The 22,372-nt window shown below is 47.3% G+C and overlaps 1 protein-coding gene and 1 long non-coding RNA gene across 2 annotated transcripts in view; one reads left to right on the forward strand and one right to left on the reverse strand.

Moving 5' to 3' along the window:
• The window catches only part of LOC120884255 (uncharacterized), a 205,936-nt gene extending 184,648 nt beyond the window's left edge, over positions 1-21,288 (forward strand). The window contains exon 2 of the long non-coding RNA XR_013436424.1: positions 18,375-21,288. This is a non-coding gene — a long non-coding RNA (uncharacterized LOC120884255). The remainder of the gene's footprint in view (positions 1-18,374) is intronic.
• Positions 1,533-16,518, reverse strand: Tmem11 (transmembrane protein 11). The gene is made up of 2 exons (XM_078043067.1): positions 16,355-16,518; positions 1,533-2,427 (listed from the first exon to the last, which is right to left on the reverse strand). The coding sequence occupies exons 1-2, from the start codon at positions 16,414-16,416 to the stop codon at positions 1,911-1,913; spliced, it is 579 nt and encodes a 192-aa protein (XP_077899193.1). The 5' UTR covers positions 16,417-16,518; the 3' UTR covers positions 1,533-1,910.
• Positions 21,289-22,372: the final 1,084 nt, after the last annotated feature.

Consider the following 22,372-nt stretch of genomic DNA (forward strand, 5'->3'; position numbering starts at 1 on the left):
AGCAGGACCTCTGGGTCATGTGGCCTTTGCTTCCTCTCAATTCTCAGTTACTGAAAGCTGTGTGACACAGGTGAGCATGAGCCACTTGTCGAGGACCCTGCTGTGTGTGACAGCCTCTCTGGGCAGGAGGGAGGTATATGTTGGCTGCTCCCAAGGCCTTGCCTGGGTCACACCAATCCCTGCCTGCTGTCTGCAGAGGTACTGCAGCTTCACTTGTATGACCAGGGACCACATAACTACGATGGCATTTCACAACCTGGGTTGGTACACCCAACAAGAGACACTTTGTTGTTAAGTGTGGCCTGGGAAGTGGCAAAGGAGCGTCCGTTTGTACCTGGTTTCTATTTTGGTTGAGGGCATCTCCTTGGCTGACCTGAGGTCCCACAGCCTGTCCAGTTCTAGCCACCTCCCCCATGAAATCTGATGTGCAGAAAGAGCACAGCTAGGCCAGTCATGGGGCTCCCTTTCCAACTCTGAACCTGTCTGTCACAAAAACACAGACCATGCTGTCCTGCCCAGCAGGCTTGGAAGCCAGTGCTCAGAGCCTGAGTTGTGGGCAGTGCATTTCAGCTTGTCCTGCACAATTGGGATGAGGCCTGTTTGTCCAGGATCTCTTGTAGTCTATGTAGTTACCACTTTATTGTTCCCACTGGCCAAAGGCCAGCATGTAAACAATACTGTACACCTGACATTTTATCACTCAACAATTCAAGGACACTGTCAGAGTTTAAAATGTTTTGTGGGCCATGGTACTCTTAGATTTGGATCTCCCCTACCAAAACGGCGTAACCGCCCCAGAGCCTTGCTGTGTACCGTGGGTGAAGCGCCCTCATGGCTCTGTGGCACAGCTGGGTGAAAGGTCAGCCTGTCTGTCTCTGAAGACTGTTCTTTCTTAAGTGCTGTGTGGCTGTGAGGGGAGAACTGGGCCACTGAGGCCTCGGCCTTTGTAAAGGGGTCTATTGTCCATTTATCCAAAACCTCAGCAGGAGTGTGGCAGACAGTGCATAAGATGACTTTTGGCTGAGGAAGGAGCCCAGCAAGGGGCTGGGCTGCTGTGGATTAGCCCCCAAGGCTATCCAGGGTGCTCTCCTGATGGTTTCCAGGGCTCTTCCCTTGGCCTAGGATATGGGTTGCATTCGGTCCACATCAGGAACAGCTGTGGGTGCTTTAAAAAACCAAAGATGTTAGCACCTGTGTCCTCCTAAATCAGAATTTCTGGACAGAGGCTCCTGGGCCCCAGAATTTCCCAAAAGGGAACCCAAAGAGAGACTCCCGGTATCTCTAGGCACCATCACTTTACCATGTCCCTGAACACCAGCATGTCAGCAGTGCTGACCCCAACCACAGCAAGGCCAAGGTGAGCCAGGCTATCTGGGCAGGGGCTGCTGGCCCCAGGACCTCAGATCCAGACCTGTTCTTGCTAAGTGGTGACACTAGGCTGCAATGAGGAGCAGAAGGTGTCCGTAGTGCCTGCATAACTCAGGTGCAGTGGGAGCTGCAAGCACCATTATGGACAGAGAGAACAGCAGAAGTTGAAATTCTCATAATTTTAATAATGGTCAATAGCTTCTGGTTGGCTCTGAATGGTACAGTTAAACAATATACTTCAAGACCCCCCCAAAGCGCGTTCACACCCCCTCAGTAGCGTTGGCTTCCATCCACATTCCACTGCCCAATCAGACTTCCACAGCCTCAGAACCCCTCCTGGGTTATGGAAATCCACATCTTAGTGTAATGAGCTGAAAAACCCCTTGGTATACCCATGATCTGTGTTCTTTTTTAAAAATAACAAGTATTAAACCAAACACCTTCCCAGGCTGCCTTGCAGAGCAAGAAGTGTTACTGTGGCAATCTGAATCCTCTCCTCTTGCGGGCTTTGTGGCTCTGCTCCTCTCCCTGCTCTACTGAAGTCATACAGCGTAGAGTTCGTAAATCTTCTTTACACAGTACACCAGGGCGGCCAGTGCTATCGTGTTGTGCAGTCTCTTTCTGTGCAGGTCGTCCTTTCGGACCAGCACCACCGGGGTGGAGGAGGTGAGTGTGTGCAGAGGCAGGCGGGACAGTTTATAGGCATCGTACTCCACTTGGTACTTGCAGCAAGGGTCAAACTGCCAGGAGATCCCGTAGAGGGTGCAGCAGGCCAGGCTCAGCGCACCAGCAGGCAGGGAGATGTAGTGGGAATAATCTAAGGGCAGTGCCAATGGGGTGAAGAGGCAGGCAGTACCCGCCAGCACGGTCGTCTTGTGCAGGCAATTGCCCACGGTGATCCAGCGCGCAGTCTCATCGCCGATGCGGGTGGGCTCGATCACAATGTACTTGTACTGGGCTTCCAGGGCCTGCTCCAGCTCATATTCAAACTGGTCTTGGGCGTTCTCCCCATTGTAGATCTCGTGCACAATGTAGCAGTCCGTGGCCGACAAGCTCACCCTTTGATGGGGGAGAAAGACAAGGCGGTTAGGCTGAAGCACTGGACTGGGTTTCACTAAGGTGCTGGAAGCATCACTTATGTGTTTATCTGCTCTAGAACCCAACAGACAAGATAATCAGTAAACATTTTTCTTTCTGAGAGAATGAAAGGACAAAATGAAAGATGCAGAAAAAGGAGTAACAGGTGCATCTGACAAGGCACCACACTGTATGCCAGCTTGCTGGGGAGCGTAGTGTGGCACCCTAGCAGACTGCCAAGTTGGCACACAGCCCAAAGGGAAAAAAGTGATTACAGCACAGAATGCCACAGACCCAAACACAGCAGATGCACAAGGTCAACAGCTCGGAAGCTGCTCTTGGATTGTCAGACAACTGCAGGAGGGTTTTTCTATGGAAACCAACATACCCCCCAGGACATGATACTGAACAACCCTGCCCTTTGCTCAGTTCAAAAGTGGCCATCCTTCGTTTGCACAACTGAAAACAAAAAGGGACAGCTTCACCTCAGGGGCCCCCTGGGAGGACAGGCACAGCAGGCCCAGGGATAGCAGCTACTCCGGGGAAATGCAGCCCTCTCTGAGCTGAGAAAAGAGTAGCAACTCATAGGCAGAAGCATCTATGGGGTTTCTCAATCAGGCAGCCTAGATGATGGCCCAATCTGGACCCTGCAGGCCTGGGACTCACCACTGAGGGCTGCTCTCATGCCCCAAAAGACATTGTTCACAGGGATCTGCCTCAAACCTTTGCTTCCCCCTGGCACTGCGGAGGGATGACATGACCCTGACCAGGTAAAGAGGAATCTAGACCTGTAAGGAAGGGCTCAGCTCTGTGTCAAAGCCACATGGCAGCTGGGCCTCAGTCCTAGCAGCAAGCATGGGCTGAAGTGGCTTGTTAGGCAATATGAAGTCTTTGATGCACATTTCCTATCCAAAGCAGGATCTTCTCACACCCAGGACAGGCAAACCTAAGTACAGGGCTGCACAGCCCTTTCCATGTCTCCTGGGGCTTATTTAACCGGTCCACATCTAAGCCTACACGGTGCTGTCCAGCATGGACTGCTTCTCCTAGCTCTACGCCCTCTGCTCGCTTCACAAGATGCCTTCTTCAGCTGGATGTGGTGCACACACCTGTAATCCCAGCGACGCTGAAGCAGGAAGATTGTGGCCAGTAAACAACTCAGTGAGACCCTCTCTCAAAAGAAAAAGGAAAGGGGCTGGAATGTAGCTCAGTAGTAAAGCACCCCTGGGTTCGATCTCCAGTACAAAAAAGAAGTCTTCATCCAAGCCTCGCAGAGACATTCAAACAGCTCTGTGTCACATATGCCTCAATGAAAAGAGCCCCTAGTCCCTAAACCTGGTCGTCACCGCTTCCCCACCCAAACCTATGCCCCTCCAACCAGGGTCTCTAGCCAGGAACTGGGCTCCTTCAGTGGCCAACAAGAAGCACAGCGTAAAGCCTTCACAGAAGGCCCAGCCTACAAGGCTGGTCTCTGCAGCCACACTGCCCACACAGCGGTGGCTGATGTCTAGCCTACGCAGCTGGTCCCAGCAGCCACACCAGCATACACAGTGGTGGCTGAGCTGAGTACCCCAGGGCGGCCACAGACACTGTGGAGACCAGAGAAGAACCCTCTCAGCCCACCACAGGAGGATCCCAACCCTCCCTCACAGAAACAGCATGCCAGGGCACAGTGTAAACTGGCCTGCTGGGGGCAAACACCAAGAGGCAGGTGACCAGAGAGCCTGACAGACTAGACTCCTTCCAGTTGTCATTCTTGGACAGGATCTGGCACTTTTCTTCATTTTATCTGGGGGGATAGGGCAACACACATGCTAAGCTCCAGCCAAGATTCAGCACTTCAAAAATTCACTTTTAGGGCTGGGGTTGTGGCTCAGTGGTAGAGCACTCCCTTAGCAAGCGAGCTTTCAATCCTCAATCTGGGTTCAATCCTCAGTACCACATAAAAATAAATAAATAAAGGTATTGTGTCCAACTACAACTAAAAAATAAATATTTTTTAAAAATTCACTTTTAGTAAACAAACAAGGAAACCTCAGAGGCAGGGTTTCACTCTGGATAACAACTGATGAATGTTCTTATGTGGTCACATAAACAATGAAAGTCAGCTGGGCACAGTGGTGCACATCTGTAATCCCAGTGGCTAGGGAGGCTGAGTCAGGAGAATTGAGAGTTCAAAGCCAGCCTCAGCAATGGCAAGGTTCTTGGCAACTCAGGGAGACCTGTCTCTAAATAAAATACAAAATGGGGCTGGCGGGGCTGGGGTAGTGGTTCAGTAGTGGAGTGCTCACCTAGCAAGTGTGAAGCACTGGGCTCGACCCTCAGCATTGTGTCCATCTACAACTAAAGAAAAAAGTATATTAAAAAAAAAAAAAAGAAAGAAAGAAAGAAAGGGATGGGGATGTGGCTCAGTGGTCAAGTGCCCCTGAGTTCAATCCCCAGCACCAAAAAAAAAAGATCATAGGTAAAGGGCTGACTGTGCACCCATATGCCAAGGGAGGGGATCCCACTCAAGATGGGAGCCCCTTTAACAAAAGGCTCTGGCTTGGACCCAGAAAAAAGAACTCTTTATCCTGGAAAGGTATCTGTAATTAAACTGAGCTAAGGCAACGCCTGCTAATTAAATCACAGGCCCTGATTAAACTGTGCACTGGAGAGAAATGACTCCCTGGGGTCAGACACGAAACCTCAACATGGGATGTGGCCAAAGCAGCCTGTGACACGGTATGCCAGGCACTGGGCTGCCAAAGACGCATAGGAAGCCAATGAAATGGGAAAGCAGGGTTTCCCTTTAAGTTTCTTTGTAAAGTTTCTCCTTCTGGAGAAAATTCAGGTGACAGCAGCTGTTTCTCTCAAGCAGAATTCAGCATCTTAAAAGCCACCTTAAGCAGACAAATAAGGCGGCCCGAATCAGGGTTTCACTCTGGCTGGGCGAGAAGAGGGGCTGTGTAGTCTCTGATGGTCACACAGAAATCAAAGTCAGTGCTAAGGGGTGACTGTGCTCCCTGGTGTGTGGGAGTGACAGGGTCTCTACTCCCAGGTAGAAGCATTTCTGGTTAAGAGATTTCCTTTAGGGTCATGTATATTAGCCAAGAGAGGCCGAGGGCCCCGAGAACAAGAGGCCTAAGGGATTAAACCATGCATCCATCTGCGAAACCAAAAAGGAGTTGCTTTCAAGCTAATTTGTTTTTTAGAGAATTTTTAATATTTATTTTTTAGTTCTCGGCGGACACAACATCTTTGTTGGTATGTGGTGCTGAGGATCGAACCCGGGCCGCACGCATGCCAGGCAAGCGTGCTACCGCTTGAGCCACATCCCCAACCCTCAAGCTAATTTGTGTCCTGCAGACTCTGAAAGTGAGGGGACAAGACACCTCACCATGGGGTGTCAGAGGTGAGCGCTCATCCCCATGGAACAAAGTTGGCATCAAGCTGCTATTAGAGTCTTCCCACCCAGACCCTGCTCCACCGTGCCGTCCTGCCCTTGTCTGCTGGCAGGCCTGCAGCCACCCTGAATGTATTTTTCACACGGTGGTTTTTCTAAGCGAGGAGTAGCCAGTCAAACCAGCACCTGCAGTGCTCCATCTTACAAACACATCAGTGGGCAGATGTCATCTCCCCAGCTCGTCTCCAAGCCCAGACGGCACCCATATGCACCCAGGCCCACCCTGCCCCAACCCTCTGCATGGCAGGATCCCTCAGGTTTTTTGGGCAGGCATAGTAGACACCTCCCACCACTTGTCAAGACAGATTAGTGGGCGTATGAGTCCCAACATGTCTAGGAGTGATTCCAAAGACCTAAACTCCTGCCTTGCTGCTGTTGTCCTGCATCCCAGCCCCACAGCATGGGAACAGCAGCAAGCAGACACTGGGTCAGTAAAGTGCTCCCAAGGCAGTGGCCTTCTGTTCTGACTGGGTCTAGGCATCTGCTGCCCTTACTGTAGGTGGCCTCATGAATGCCACAGCCTGTAGCGGGCCAGTGTAGACATGGTGCGTCCACCTGATACTCACTTCTGAGAGCTGGTTTGATAGATGGCTTGATCCACTGCCTGCCAAGATCATTTTGGCTTCCTGGAGCCCCGTGTCTTACTTTGAGCAGCTCAGTCTGCTCCTATCCCACGGGCAAGACTTTATACATAGTATGAAAATAAGTACACAGCCAGCTGAAGGCGCCAGGTGCTTCAAACAAGAGCAGGCTCTAAAGAAAGCCCAGGCAGTGTCCTGTTTTACTGCCCCCAAAACCAACCACTAATTCTGCTGTAAAAGTCAGTTAAGGAAAGGGATTCTCATTTTCTGTCAGGTGGGATAAAATCTGAAGTTTAGAGAAGTAAATTTCCAGGATACCATATGATTTACAAGGAAGGAGATGGCAAGATTCAGACCACAACCAATCCAGACACACAGGAAGCAGGAGCAGCTCTGTCAGAGTCCGCCAGGCCAGGCCAGGCCAGGCCAAGTACCCCATTTCCCAGGTGCTGGTGGAGGCAGGGTGCTGTCTGCCACTGTACAAGTACATTTTAAAGGGCTCAGGTCTGCACTGGTGATATGGACTCTGGACTGTTCTACTTCAGAAACCAGTTGCTAAGTTCTCTAAGAGCCAAGTCCAGTCACTGCTCAACCATGCCAGCACTCACCCCAAAAGCTTAATTTTGCTTCTGGGTCAAATGTAACCTAGCTAAGAACCCAGTTGGAAGGCTGCCTTGAACCATTCAGAACATTATCAACTGATCTCCAGCTTACAAGGCCATGGGCCTTCGAACCTGAGTGGCCTGACCCCTGGTATGTGGAAGCAGACTTTTAAGCAATACAGTCTCTCTTATAAGTATCCCTTACCAATATGAATATCCCTCTCCAAATGCTTAAGAATAAAAGTGTTCAGCATTTGGGGATTAATGAGATGTCTTGGGGGTGGGACCAAGTCTAAACATAAAATCCTTTTTTGTTTCACCTACACCTTGTAGCCTGAAGGTAAATTTACACAATATTTTTAGCGCACCTGCATTTTGACAATTACCTATCACACGAGGTTTTGTGTGGAATAATCCACTTGTGGCATAATATGGGCACTGAAAATGTATCAGATTTTGGAGTATTTTGGTATGCTCAACCTGTAGCTAGTTGGGATCTTTTGAACTCCAGGCTTCCTAAGAGGCCATATTTTTACTTTTCTCTGCATGTATGAAATGACCGCTGACAGTCTACATTAAAAAGCAAACAAAAAGCAGCAGCAGTGATGGTACAGAACAGTGTTTATAATATGCCATCTGTAGTATAATTTTTTTAAGTATCTATTTGCTTTTATATGCACAGAACATTTCTGGAAGGAGACAAAAAGACCTGAGAATCTGTCACTAAGGAGGGAACTGAGTAGCTCAGAAAAAGAAGGGGGTCTCTTTTTTACTAAATGACCTTTGACTCTTTTAAACTTGGCATAATATCTGGCACTTTAAAAATCACTAAATGTAAGGCTGGGGCCGGGGCTGTGCTCAGTGGTAGAGCGCCTGCCTCACATGTGTGAGGCACTGGGTTCGATCCTCAGCATCACATAAAAATAAATAATTGTGTCCAACTACAACTAAAAAAATATTTTTAAAAAAATCACTAAATGCAGCTGGGGGCAGGCAACAGTTCAAGCAACTCCAAGGGCTGCCACAGACACTGTGGAGCCTCAGTTCATGGCTCTTGTGAGCAGGCATTAGGGGCCTGACTCCCTCCTTCCGTCTGCAACCCCATTTGGCCTTTGGGCCCTCAGTTTGCCACCAAGGGGAATCAGCTGGCGAAGAAACCCCTGGGGAATGCTGCGTTACAGTCAAAGTGCACCACAGTGAAAACCCAACAGGACACAATATATCCCCTCTGGGACCTGGGTACCCTAAGAGTATGCCAAGCAGCCTACTCAGAGACCAGCCCTCTGTCCAGCCTATACCGTGAGGCCAGACTTGAATCTCTAATGCGGGGACCCCCACAGGCTGGTGACACCCCCAAAAAAGTCAAGAGCTATACAAGTTTGTGCAAGCAGCACTGTTTGGTGAGTGCAAGTGACTAATGAACTAAACTAACGCCACCAGAATGAGGGTGAACGGGTGCCACCTTGTCTGTGGGGGGCACATGCAGATTCCTCTTGTGCATGACTCCAGTGCAAAGTTAAAGGTGTAGCAGACTATGAGGAAGCACAAGGAGGGGGTTCACAAGCCAGGTGGCCTGTGCTGGGGAGGCTGGTGTGGGCCAAGGCAAGGCTAGCCTTCTACTTGCTAAGCTCTACTTGTGGTGAGCACAGGTTATTGTTACTTCCTAAATGTGGCAAATACAATTTTAACACTTTGGTCTTTTGAAATGTACAGTTCAGTAGTGTTAAGTATGTCCACACTATTGTACAGCTGATTTCTAGAACTTTTTCCTCTTGCAAAAGCAAAACTCTGTTATTTAATATCTTCTCATCCCCTGGCAGTTATCCTACTGTCTGTCTCTATGAATCTGACTGTCCTACAGAACTCCTGGGAGTGGAATCACACAGTACTTGTCCTTCTGTGACTGGCTATTTCACTTAGCATAATGCCCTCAAGGTTCAGCCACATCGAACCATGTTCCAGACTCTCCTTCCTTTTTAAGGCTGAATAGAGTTCCATTGTATAGCTACATCACACTGTGTTTATCCATTCATTTACCAATGGACACTTGGGTTGTTTCCACCTCTTGACTATTATGAATAATGCTGTTATGAACAAAGGTGTACAAGTATCTGTTCAAGTCCCTGTTTTTCAATTCTTCTGTTTATATGCCCAGAAGTGGAATTGTGGATCATACAGCAATTCTATGTTCAATTTTTATGGACCTGTGGTAGTTTCCCAGAGTGACTTCACCTTTTTACCTTACCACCCTCATTTTACCTTACCACAAATTTTTCCACATCTTCCCCAATACTTGTCCTTTCTCCCTCCCTCTCCTTCCCTTTGGATTAAACCCAGGGGTGCTCTACCACTGAGCTATACTCTCAGCCCTTTTTGAGAGAGGGTCTCACTACATTGCTCCAGATGGCCTTGAATTGGCGATTTTCCTGCTTCAGCCTCCCAAGTCACTGAGGTTCTACTTTCTTCTAATAGTAGCCATCCTATGAGTGTGATAATGGTAAATCACTGTAGTTCTTTTTTTAAAAAATATTTTTAATTATAAATGAACACAATATCTTTTATTTATTTTTATGTGGTGCTGATGAAGATCGAACCCAGTACCTCATATGTGAGGCAAGCGCTCTGCCACTGAGCCACAATCCCAGCCCCTCGCTGTAGTTCTTATTTTTTTCTTTGCATGCTACAGATAGAACTTAGATCCTTGCACTTGCCAAGCATGTTATGAACTATACTCCCAGCCCTTGATTTGTATTTTTATTGAGGTAGAATGCACAAGCCATACAATTCTCCTACTTAAGGCAGACAATTCAGCAGCTCAGCATTTTCAGAGTTGTGTAATCAAACCTCACAATTTTGGAGCACTTTCATCACCTCAAAAAGAAATCCTGGCTGGGTATGGTGGTGTACAGCAATTCGGGAAGCTAAGGCAGGAGGATAACAAGTTCAAGTTCAGCTTGGGCAACTTAGTGAGACCCTGTCTTAAAAAAAAAAAAGCTAGGGTTGTGCAGCACCCCTTGGGTTCAATCCCCAGCACCACAAAACCCAAACACCTGTACCTGTACCCACTAAGGACGTTTCCCATTTCCCCAAGCCCTTGGCAACCAACATTCCACTTCATGACTTACGGATTTGCCACTTCTGGGCCTTCCATATAAACAGAATCATATGTGTTGTTTATGACTGGCTTCTTTCATTTATCATAACTTTTAAAAAAAACTATTTTTAGTTGTAGATGGACACAATACCTTTATTTTATTTATTTTTATGTGGTGTTGAGGCACCCAGTGCCTCATGCATGCTAGGTAAGTGTTCTACCACTGAGCCATAATCCCAGCCCTATCATCATGTTTTTAAGTCATCACGTTGTAGCTAGGTGCCATGACACACGCCTGTAATCCCAGTGACTCAGGAGGCTGAGGCAGGAGGAACACAAGTTTGAGGCCAGCCTCAGCAACTAAGCAAGACCTATCTCAAAATAAAAAAGGGCTGGGGATGTAGCTCAATGATGAAGAGCCCCTGCGTTCAATCCCCAGTACTAAAAAAATAAAAAATAAAATCATCATGTTGTAGCATATACACTTTTGATATAGTTAACACATATACTTTAAAACACAAGACATAAATTTATGAGGGAAGTCTACTGCTACACATAAATATATATAATTTTTCTTTGGGTGGTGGCCTAACAGTTGATCTCTAGATTTATTTTTTTCCATGCCTTTGTTTTTTATTAAAAAACAAATATGCTTCTTTTATAATGTGAAAATAATCATAAACATTTTCATAAAAACAAAAACAAAAAAACCTCCCTCAAAAACCTGTATTCCTTGTAGTGAAGAGACAAGGCAACCAGTGAGTCTCCACTACTCAGGATAATAGGAGGCAGCTCACTTCCAGCTCTGGAACCTTCTCAATGCCCATGGAGAAGCAACAAGGAACAAGCCCACCAATCCAGAGGTGTCCAGGAGCAGGGAGCTTCACATGATTGAGGTACCGTATTGGTATCACACTCCTGCAGTCCTGCCAGAAAAGCAATGGCTCCACTGCTCTGCAAGTCTCCATCATTTCCTGGTCTTGCTGACCCAGGAGAACTCAATCTAACTGTAGTGCAAGCACTGGCTTTAGCCCACTTCCTGGAATGGGGGCCCAGGCTCTCCCAAGTAGGGCTCAAGGGTGAGCTCACCTATAAAATAAAAAAGGAGACCTGGGCACAGCGATGCAGGCCTGGAGGATCGCAAGTTTAAGACCAGCTTTAACAACCTGCTGAGACACCGTCTCAAAATAAAAAAGGCTGGGGGTATAACTCAGTGGTAGAATGCTTCTGGGTTTCACCCCCAGCATCACAAAAGAAAAACAAAGGGACTCTGGCATGAGTTCCTTGAAGGCTGAGACTTTACACCATGACACGCCCCCAGCACTAGGTCTGAATGTAACAGGTTCCTCCCCCAAAATAGATGGACATTTGTAATGAGTGACAGGAAGAGAAAATGATGATACAATGATATAATTAAAATAAATGATGCCTGAAAATTTAAATTAGGTCCATTATCAGCCTGCTTTTCACTTTATACGTGTCATTCAATCACCATGTGTGACAAGACGTGCTGAATTCTTGTGGACAAGAATTCAGGTCACAGTTCAGAGCCTGATGTTCTTCATTATTAAAACTGTTGATTCCCTAAATTTAATGGAGTGGAAACCTGTTTTTCGGTAACCAAGCATTGCTTCCTCAGACCCTAAAGAAAACAGAAAGACTAGCAGGAAAATCCTATGTTACCAATTAAAGATCACTGAGGACAGAAAGGCACACGCACATATGCCCAAAACAGTTCCAGAAGTCCAAGGAACTTTCACAGGGCACCTGACAACTTCCATCCATCTCAGAGAAAACAAAATGTAAGAAGAGGTCACTCTCCTACTCTTCAGTCTGCTTATCAAGTAGCAATTTTGCCTCAGGAACAAGAACCCAATACATCAAGTGTGGAAGACAAGGGGCCTGGCTTCAAGTTCTCTCTCACTTAAGTGTCCAAGAGCAAAACACCTTGCTAACTTGTGCCAGTTTCCTGTGTCAAATGGTGCCAAAGGCCCTGGCTCTCCCAAAGCACTGCAATGCCCTCAGGACCTGGGCCAGGTGTGCAAATCTCATTTGAAAAGCACCACCCAGCGTGAGGCACCTGTGACTATAGAAGTTAATTACAATTAGATAAAATGAAATAAATCCAGCCCCTCAGACACCCTAGTCACATTTCAAGCATTCAATAGTCACATGTGGCTCACAGCTGCCCTGATGCACAACAAAGATACAGAACATTTCTGCCATGGAGGCAAGGACTTCTGCACAGCCCTTACCTCAACTGTTAAGGCTGCTGAGTGGTTACTGGCTTTTTATAAGACACGAGTGCGAATCCTGTGCCTGTTCATCTCATCCAGACCAGGAAGAAAAACTTCTACCACACAAGAGGGCCAGAATGGGAATCACTCAAGAGACATTAACTGGCACAGGTTAGCAAGGTGTTTTGCCCTTGGACACCAAACCAAGCAGGGGCTGGGACTCAGTGGCAGAGTGCGAGGCACTGGGTTCAATCCTTAGCACCACCTAAAAATAAACAAAATAAAGGCATTCTGTCCATTTACAACTAAAAAAAAAAAAAAAATTAAAAACAAAAAAAGACCCAAATCCCAACAGTCCTTAGCACTAAAAGGGAAGGATCAGAATAGAAAGGGGTGTGTCACCCCAGGAAGGTGAACCAACCTGCCCACATGGCCATCCTTTGAGCTGGAGTGGGCACTAAACCCTATACTAACCACCTGGATCTTATCATCTGGGTTTACAGATAAAACATAGCCCTCTAGAGGAGGACATGGTGTTGATTCTCGTAATTCCATGAAACTCGCTGTCTAACAAATGCCAGGGGAAGCAGCTGCACAGGCCAGAGGAGGGAAGGCTGCAAAAAATGATCAAACCCTAAAAGCTGAAGACCTCAGGCTGCCCTGCATCACGATCAGATGCAGATTGGTACGTGTTCACATGGTTATAAGAACAGAAACTCAGAGCACATGGTTAGACTCATATTCCAACAATCAAGAAAACTCAGGGATGCTCAGGAACCCTGAGAGACCAGCACCAAGCAGTCCACGTAAGACAGGTGGGCTGTGAGCTAGTCCCGGCTGGCACAAAGGTGGGAGAAGACAGATACCTGCTCTGTGCTTTCCTAGATGGGCAAGAGTACCTCAAAGATGCCGGCAGGACAAGTGGCAATCTGTTTGATGTTTGCCGGCAGGACAAGTGGCAATCTGTTTGATGTGCTTGCTGCTAGTATGCTGAATTGTGGACAAGAATTCAGGTTACAGCTCAGAGCCTGATGTTCTTCATTATAAAAACTGTTGATTCCCTAAATTTAACGGAGTGGAGAGAAAAACCACGTAAGCAGCTATCAGTACGGTGTTTCTACCCCTCCAAAGCCAGCACTGTCCATAGACACAGAACTTTATGCAGTGGCAGAATGTTCTGTTCTGATATGGTAGCCACTAACCAAAACTGGCTAATAAGCACTTGAAATGTGGCTGGTGGGACCGAGGTGCTAAATTTTCCATTTAATTAGTTTAAATGTAATAGCATATGGTTAGTGGCTATGGAATTTCTGACAGTTCAGTAATTCAGTTCTAATCTAGAACTGAGTCTAGAAACACTCAAGAGCCAGGTAGAGCAAAACTCCATCCACTGCATGCAGTAGAGTGTGGCAAATCCAGCAAATTTGTCCAAAGTATTGCTCTACTCCAGTCCCTGTCCCAGACCACACGATGTATATCCTTCAGTTTCAGCATAAAGCAGATGCCAACCAGGTGTAAGCAGTGACTTGGGAAAGTGGAGGTGAAATTTGAGTCAGTCTAAATGTGACATGGAATAAAATAATTTAGGAGCCATAAACAGCCTATTTTAGTCATGAGGGCCAATAATACACTCAGGCCTCATAATCTATGGTGCTAGGGCAACCAATTAATCCGGCCTGTTCCACCCAAGTTCTTGCCACTAACTGAGGAGGAATGGAGGTGTGCCCAGAAGTCAGCTCCATAGCTCGGGGGCGGGTTAAATTTCCAAGCCCTGCTCAACGTGGGAGGATCTTAGGAAAGATGTGCTCTGGCAAATGACTCCTCTGAAGGAACCTAGCTAAGGCCTTATAACAAAAACAAAGAGGGGGGTACATCAAGCCATACCAAGTGATCTGGAAAGAAGGCAGATGGTGACTCTGAAACAAACAAACAAAAAAATAGATGCCCATTCCTGGATGACAGGCAACATCTGCATGTGCAAGTACAGTTCCTGACCAAAGGTCACAACCTGAACATCTACGGAGACCAGGCAGGTAACTGCAGTGAGTCAAGCTGTCAGGTGAGGAACGATGAACTAAAAAGCACTTGCCCTGACCAAAGAGAAAGCTACTACTAGGCTTTGCAGAAAGCTTTATGCAAAATCTGTCGGCCAACTCATTTAAATTCTCTGAAAATCTGTTGACAGGCAGGCGCAGTGGCACATGCCCACAATCCCAGTGACCCAGGGGCCAAGGCAGGAGGATTACAAGTTTGAAGTCAGCCTCTGCAACTCTGTGAGATCCTGTCTCAAAATAAAAAGGACTGGGGGTGTAGCTCAGTGGTAGAGTACCCCTGGGCTCCAATTCCAATACTACCAAAAAAAAAAAAAAGTGTCAAGATGCAACCATCAAAGACAGGATTATTTAGTCTATGGGCTGTGGTTGGCAAAACTGTTCTGAAATTCACTAACACTTATCAAAAACAATTCCCAATATCTATTTTCTTTGATCTATGAAAACTTAACCTTTGCTGGCAAGCTCCAGTACCATGTTTGAGGCATCTCTATTTGGCGCTTTGAGTCGTTCTTATTTAGAAAGGAAGAATACCTTTTTCTCTAATACTGAACTTTCTAAGCCAGATCATTTGCTATTACTAAAAGATCTTTGTTGCGTTAATGGTCTTGAAAGTGTTAGGTTTTAAGGGCCTATGGAAATCATAAAGATAACTTCTTCTGATAATCCAATCCGTTCAAGAGATACCAAGAGTTGAAAAGACAGATTGATTGTCACTGCTTTTTCAAGGAAGAGGCAATGAAGAAAGAGAATACTGGATACCTGTGAGCTCAAGAATAAAAAGTAGCCAGGCACAGTGGTGCACACCTGTAATCCCAGTGGCGGGGGAGGCTGAGGCAGGAGGATGGCAATTTCAAAGCCAGCCTCAGCAATTTAGTGCGGTCCTAAGCAACTCAGCAAGACCCTATCTCTAAATAAAATACAAAAAAGGACTGGGATGTGGCTCAGTGGTTAAGTGCCCCTGGGTTCAATCCCTAATCATCTGCAGGTAATGTCAATGAACATGGGTTGGAATGACTTAAAGAAAAGGAACAATACAGACAGAACTTTTGACGATCCTCCTTCAAAAGACCAAAAAAAAAAAAAAAAAAAAAAGGAAAACCAAAACTTTACTTTCTTCTGATCTCCTCTATACCAATCAAACCTTAGCAAAATGGACAGGGCAGTTTAATCCTGGTGGCTCCACTGATACACACCACTCTCCCAAACTTCTAGGGGTTGAACAGTTTCTAGGAGCTTCTACAAGCTGAAAGCGCTTTTCAGAAGCAAAATCCTCAAGTTCGACACGGAAACTCCTCCAGTACCATCTTCTGGAAATGGGTCATCAAAATCGAGGTCCACCTTGGGAAAAACAAGCTCGTGGCGTCCTGGCCGCACACCATTCATTGGGAAAGGTCACTTTAAAGGACTTGAAGGGTAGGAGCACTTGCTGAGAGCCCTCCGAGAGCCAAGCCCCTCCAGGCAGCGGCGGCGCGGCCCGGAAGGCACCTCGGCGGGCTCGGCTCCGCGGCGGACGTGCGCACCGCGCCTGCCCCGGGCCCGTCCGCTCGGCGCGGCCTTCCCCTCCCTCCCTCCCGGGACCGCTCCTCGCCACGTCGGGGGCCCAGATCGCCACGTGCGCCGCCCCGCAGGGGCCCGGTGCTCCCGAGCGGCCTGCGCTCGCCTCCGCCCGCACGGTGGGGCGCCGGGCCCGCGGCCACCCTCCTGGGGTCCTCGGCACCGCCAGGAGGCCGATCCTGCTCCCTCCAGCTCCCGGCTCCTCCCGGGCTGGAACCCGTGTGCCCGGCGAGGGACGGGGAGCCAGGGCTCGGCCGGGAGACGCGCCGCCCCGGGAGGCCTCGCCGCGCTCCCCGGCTGCCGGGTCGCCCGTCCCGGCAGGAGCACGCCGCTGGACCTCACCTCTCTCGGGAGCTGCCGCCGCTGCTGCCCGGGCCCAGACGCCTCCTTCCCCAAGCGGCCATCTTGGAGACTCTCGGCTCGCCCGTGTCTGGCGCCGAGGCGGGCGGGCGGGCCGAGGGGAAATGTAGTCCGGCCGGCAGCCGCGCGGCGCGGGCCGCGGCGCGCCGAACTACGATGCCCACAATGCCGCGCGCCGGAAGCCGCCGCCGGGCCGCCTGCGCCGGGAGGAGCCGCAGCCCTCGCCGCCCGCGCCGCCCGCGCCTGTGGGCCCCCGCGCCCGGCTCCGGGACGTCCTTGGGGTTCGAGAGGGAGTGCTGAAGGAGAGGGGAAGACGGCGCCTACAACTCCCAGGGCGCCGCGCGGGGGCAGCCGGCCTCCTGCCCTCCGGGTCACCCAGGGGCGGGAGGCGCCGCCCGGCCTCCGCGGAAGCCGTGGTCGCCGCACCAGGCCCCCATTTCTCCGGACGCCGGGTGCACTCGGGAGCCCGGGACGGACGCGCACGGCTGCGGAGCGCCTTCCTGCAGGTCGGGGCCGTGGGGGGTCTGACGGCAGACAGCTGGCTACGGCACGTGACCGGCGCTGCGAGGGAATCGAGGTTCCGCGTTCGGGAAGAGTCTGCGGAGCTCGGGTTGCGTGACCCGTTTCGGGTGTGTGCACTGGTGCACGAGACCAGCCTAGTTTCGGTACCTTTAAAGGCATCAGTTGGGCTGCCCCAGGTCCTGCCTTTGCCAGGTGCCGCTGACAGTTTGAGGACTACTGAGTGTCCCTGCTGCTCCCACAGACAGTTGTTAGACATGCTGATTGGTTCCTAGAATTATTTAAACAAAACCAATGCAGGAGTAAGCTCTAGATTCTGAGGGTTGGAGAGGCACAATCCTGACTGGTGGGGCTCTGCAGGTCAGCAAGAGGGTTGGCAGATATGGCGACTTCAGCCACCTGGGATTCCTCTGCCTTTCCCTCTGGCTCACGTTCTACTGTAGTTTCAGCAGTTTAAAACCCTCTGACAGTTCCTCCTTGCCTACAGGGTGTAATTCAACCTAGAAGCCCCTCCTTGAGGGGAGGTGGCCTGCTTCTGTGACTTCAACAGCCCCTTTTGGTGGCCTTCAAGTAACCAGGCTAGTAAATTCATTAGGTTGTGAGCCCACCGATATGTCATGCTGCGCCTAAAATGCCTTTCCCTGCCTGGTCCCGCCTTTTTTTTTTTTTTTTTAAAGAGAGAGGAGAGAGAGAGAGAATTTTAAATATTTATTTTTTAGTTCTCGGCGGACACAACATCTTTGTTGGTATGTGGTGCTAAGGATCGAACCCGGGCCGCACACGCATGCCAGGCGAGCGCGCTACCGCTTGAGCCACATCCCCAGCCCCCTGGTCCCGACTTTTATGCTTCCAAGACCTTGGACATGTCTGATCTATGGGATGTTCCTGGTTTTCAAATGGGGGTCATCCAACCCAGCCTCCAAGAGTCAATGTGTAGCACATGCTAGAGACTCATGAACTATTGCCATATTATGTCACTGTGGGTATGTGACAGATCTTAATTTTTTATTATTTATTTATCTGTGGTACTGTTGAAATGCAGGGACTATGCCTTTACCCCTGAGCTACATCTGTAGCCCTTTTTATTTTGAGATGAGTTCTCTCTTAGTTGCCCAGGCTGGCCTCGATCTTGGGATCCTCCTGTAGCTCAGCCTCCTGAGTCACTGGGATTGCAGGTATGCACCACTGCACCCTGCTGTCTCTTCTCTTGACCAGTGTAGTGATTAAGAAGGTGTATTAGGGGTTCTAGAACACTGGATTTGAAGTGTGGCTCCACACTTCTGGATTGGGTTGCTTATGTAGCTTCTTTGTGTCTCAGCTTCCCTGTTTGTAATGTGGGGATGATATTAGTACCTCCCCTCAGAGGTTTGCTCTATTTCATGAGATGATACCCCTGCATGGAACTGAAAGCACGGGGCAGTAATAACTTACGGTTATGGAATGCCCCATGCTATCCTATATTTTAAGTGATTTACCTCTTTAGATCTTCACAGGAACAGTAGAAAAGTGATACTGTTGTTATTGAGGCCTGCATTTTATAAATGAAGAGACTACAGGAGACCTGAGTGACTTGCCAAGGTCACCTGCCAATGAGGAATGCTGCCAGGATTTGAACCCAGACATCCAGGTGCAGAGATTACCCCATGCCATCATGTCTCTTAGGAAATGCTCTGGAAATGCTGCTGTCATGAATGAGGCAGGTCAATGCCTGGTGCACAGAGTAAATGAAAATACTCCAAAAGCTGTGGACCTGCGATGATCGTCCCATCTCTCCAGCTCTTCCACTCTCACCTTGCTTCCAATCTGCTGATTTGAGCTAAGCTTCACAAAGTGTTGTCTCTTGAACACCAAAAGTGCATAGACATTGTCTGGAAGGTACATACGCAGATAGATTCACTCAGCACAAATTTCTCTAGTACCTACTGAGGGCTCAACCTGAGCAGTGGATATTGAAATTCCTGACAGCACCCATTCAGTGGAGACTCCATATTTGTCCCCTGAACTGCTGGCAGCCATTGGGAAGGGTGCTCAAAAATAATCTGCCACTTCTCTTACTACACTTTTCATCTGTTCATTCTTCTAACAAATAATGTTTAAGGTACTCTATTCCATGTAGTGTGTGCTAGGCAACACAGCATCTAGTAAGACGCATGACTTCTGGTTACTAGTCTTGATATATATTCCAGTTGAATAAACAACTAAGTGGATAAATAGTTCTGGAGAGTGACAAGTACCAAGAGAAAGAGAGGACTGGGGATGTGGCTCAAGTGGTAGGGCGCTTGTCTAGCATGTGTGAGGCACAGGGTTTGATTCTCAGCATCACATAAAAATAAAATAAAGATATTGGGTCCACCTAAAACTAAAAAATAAATACTAAAAAAAAAAAAGAGGAAGAAAAACAGGATGATATAACACAGTGACTTGGAGATTACTGGTGATAAGAGAAGAACGGGAGAGGGGACAATGTGCATTTTCAGGTTTGGAGACAGAATGTTCTATGCAAAGAGAATAAGTGCAGAGGCACTGGAGTGTGAGTGGGCTTGGTGTTTCCCAGGAACAGGATTGGGGCAGCTGGAACACTAGGAGGCAGGAGTGGTGTTTAGTTTGCCTTTGACTAAGTCACTGACTCTTTAAATTCCCATTTTCTCAACTGTAAATTGGAGGCAATTTTATCTGTTTTAGTAAATGTCTAATTAGAGAAGAACCATCATATGTTTTTCAAACATAGGGAATTCAATACAGGTATTGTTTACAAAGGTGTTGGAAGGGCAGGAAAAGCAAGAGGACAATAAGAGCATGCAGACACTAGCAACTGGAGTTAGCTGCTGCACCCCATCAGTTGAAGGAACAAAAGGAAAAATCATATTTCCAGAAACTGTTCTTGAGCTGCTGAGTAGGAGCTGGGAGCTGCACTTACTTAAGGGCACTACTGGAATGCAGCGGATGCCATAACTGTGACCTGAGGTGTTGCCAGAAGCTAGAGACTGGAATGACTTTTCGTTTTCTTTCATTTTCCAAACTCCCACCAATGCCTCTCATTGACAGAATCAGTTGACAAAGGAGTCTGGGAAATGTAGTTTAACCCTTGGCCACAGAATGGTGAGTATAAGAAGGAAATGTGGAAATGAAGAGAGCAGAAACCATTCACACAACCCATCTTTCAAGGCTATTTAGAGGAGAAGTGTGTATATATTCATAAATGATGACTATTCTTTTTTCTTTTTCTTTTTTCCTTTCTGTTGTACCGGGGATTGAACTCAGGGAGGTTCTGCCACTGAGCTACATCCCCAGCCTCCCACCTACCCCTTTTTGAAACAGGGTCTTGCTAGGTTGCTGAGACCAGCCTTGAATTTGGTATCCTCCTGCCTCAGCCTCCCAAGGTGCTGGGATTACAGGTGTGCCTCACCATGCCTGGCAAATTATGCTTATTATACTTTATAGCACATTGTAGCCATTCAGGGAGAGGAAATCTTCCAAAAACATCTTAGGTATGGTATTTCCACAGAAAGCTTTGAATTTGCAATTAAAAGTATCAAAAATTAGCATCTTAAAAACAGGATTTTAGGGTTGGAGATGTAGGTCAGTGGTACAGCAGTTGCTAACATGTGCAAGGCCCTGGGTTCAATCCACATCATCGCACACATAAAAATAATAATTCTTTTTATGTTAAATTACATAGAATTTTAATTTGGAATGCTTAACATGTTCATGTAGTACAGAATTCACATTATAGGGCTGGGGTTGTGGCTCTGTGGTAGAGCACTTTCCTGGCATGTGTAAGGCACTGGGTTTAATTCTCAGCACCACACAAATAAATAAATATCCATCAACAACTAATAAAAATATATTTTTTTAAAAATTCACATTAGGGTCTGGGGTTGTGGCTCAGTGGTAGAGTGCTCGCCTAGCATGCATGAGGCACTGGGTTTAATCCTCAGCACCACATAAATGTAAAATAAAGATATTGTGTCCACCTAAAACTTAAAAATAAATTTTAAAAAAATTCACTTATAAGGGGCTGGGGTTGTGGCTCAGCAGTAGAGCGCTCATCTAGCATGTGTGAGGCCTGGGTTTGATCCTCAGCACCACATAAAAATAAACAAAGGTATTGTGTTCAACTACTTCTAAAAACAATGTTTAAAAAAATTAACATTATAAAACAATATACAGTGAAAGTAAGTTTTCCTTTTTCATCTTTCCATCATTTAATCTTCTCCATCCCCCATGTATAAAGTGTATGCATACATTAAAAGCAAAAAAAAATGGGGCTGGGGATGTGGCTCAAGTGGTAGCGCGCTCACCTGGCATGCATGGGAGCCGGGTTCAATCCTCAGCACCACATACAAAGATGATGTGTCCGCCGAAAACTAAAACATAAATAAATAAATAAATGAAAATTCTTTGTCTCTTTCTCTCTCTCTCTCTCTCTCTCTCTCTAAAAAAATAAAATAAGAGCAAAAAAAAATTTTATTTTAAATAAAGGATGTATTCTATGCAGACTACCCTGTGTCTTTTTCTTCTTTTTTCCACGTGACTGTCTTGGAGATCCTACTCCATCAGTACACACCTGACTTAATAGTGTGTGGCATTCTGCTGTTTAGATAGGCCATAATTTTATTAGCCAGCCTTTCAACAGTCTTTTCCTAAGAATGCTGCAGTAAATATGCTTGCACAACCTCCTGGTGCCCACATGCTAATGTGACTGTGGGGTCAAAAGTTGCCGGTGTCAGATATCACAAAACACCGCTATCCACTCCCAGGCAGTGTTTGACAGAGCCTGTTTTCCCACAGCTTCACCAGCACTGTCTGTTAGCAAATATTTTCTCTTTGCAAATCGGACAGGTCAAAACTAGTGGGAAACAGGTGGAATCTGCAGCTACAGTTACTAGCAGTGTGCCCATGTAGATTTAATAAAAATGATGTCCATATGCATCGTATAGATAATGTATATTATATATGTATATATATGCTTGTGTGTGTGTGTGTGTATATATATATATATATATATATATGTTTATTTTATTTTCAAGGTTTATTTTTAAATTTTTTTTTGTGGTGAAAAAGATAATTTTTTGCAGATTTCACCTGTTTCCCACTATGTTCTTTATAGACCTAAGCAAGTTTCTTTCTCTTCTTTTTTTCAGTGTCTTTTAGAGATGCTATCTAGTGGGCTGGATGGGTAGCTTGATATTGAAGCACTTACCTAGCATGACAGGGCCCTGGGTTTGATTCCCAGCACGGGGTCGGGGGTGGGGGGGGGAGTGTATCTTGTTATATGTAAGTTTTGCATTTTTCGTACTATGAAATAGAGCATCATGAGGACCCTTCTCTTTGCTCTCTTGAGAGGAGGTCTCCCTCTCATGCCCAAACTGGGCTTGAATTCCTGGGCTCAAGCAGTCTTCCCAGCTTAGCTTCAAGCCTGTGCCACTGTGTCTGGAGTGAGGCTGTTTTTTTTTTTTTTAATATTTATTTATTTAAGTT

This window comes from Ictidomys tridecemlineatus, chromosome 3, assembly GCF_052094955.1.
Source record: "Ictidomys tridecemlineatus isolate mIctTri1 chromosome 3, mIctTri1.hap1, whole genome shotgun sequence".
In the NCBI taxonomy this organism is placed as follows: Eukaryota; Metazoa; Chordata; class Mammalia; order Rodentia; family Sciuridae; genus Ictidomys; species Ictidomys tridecemlineatus.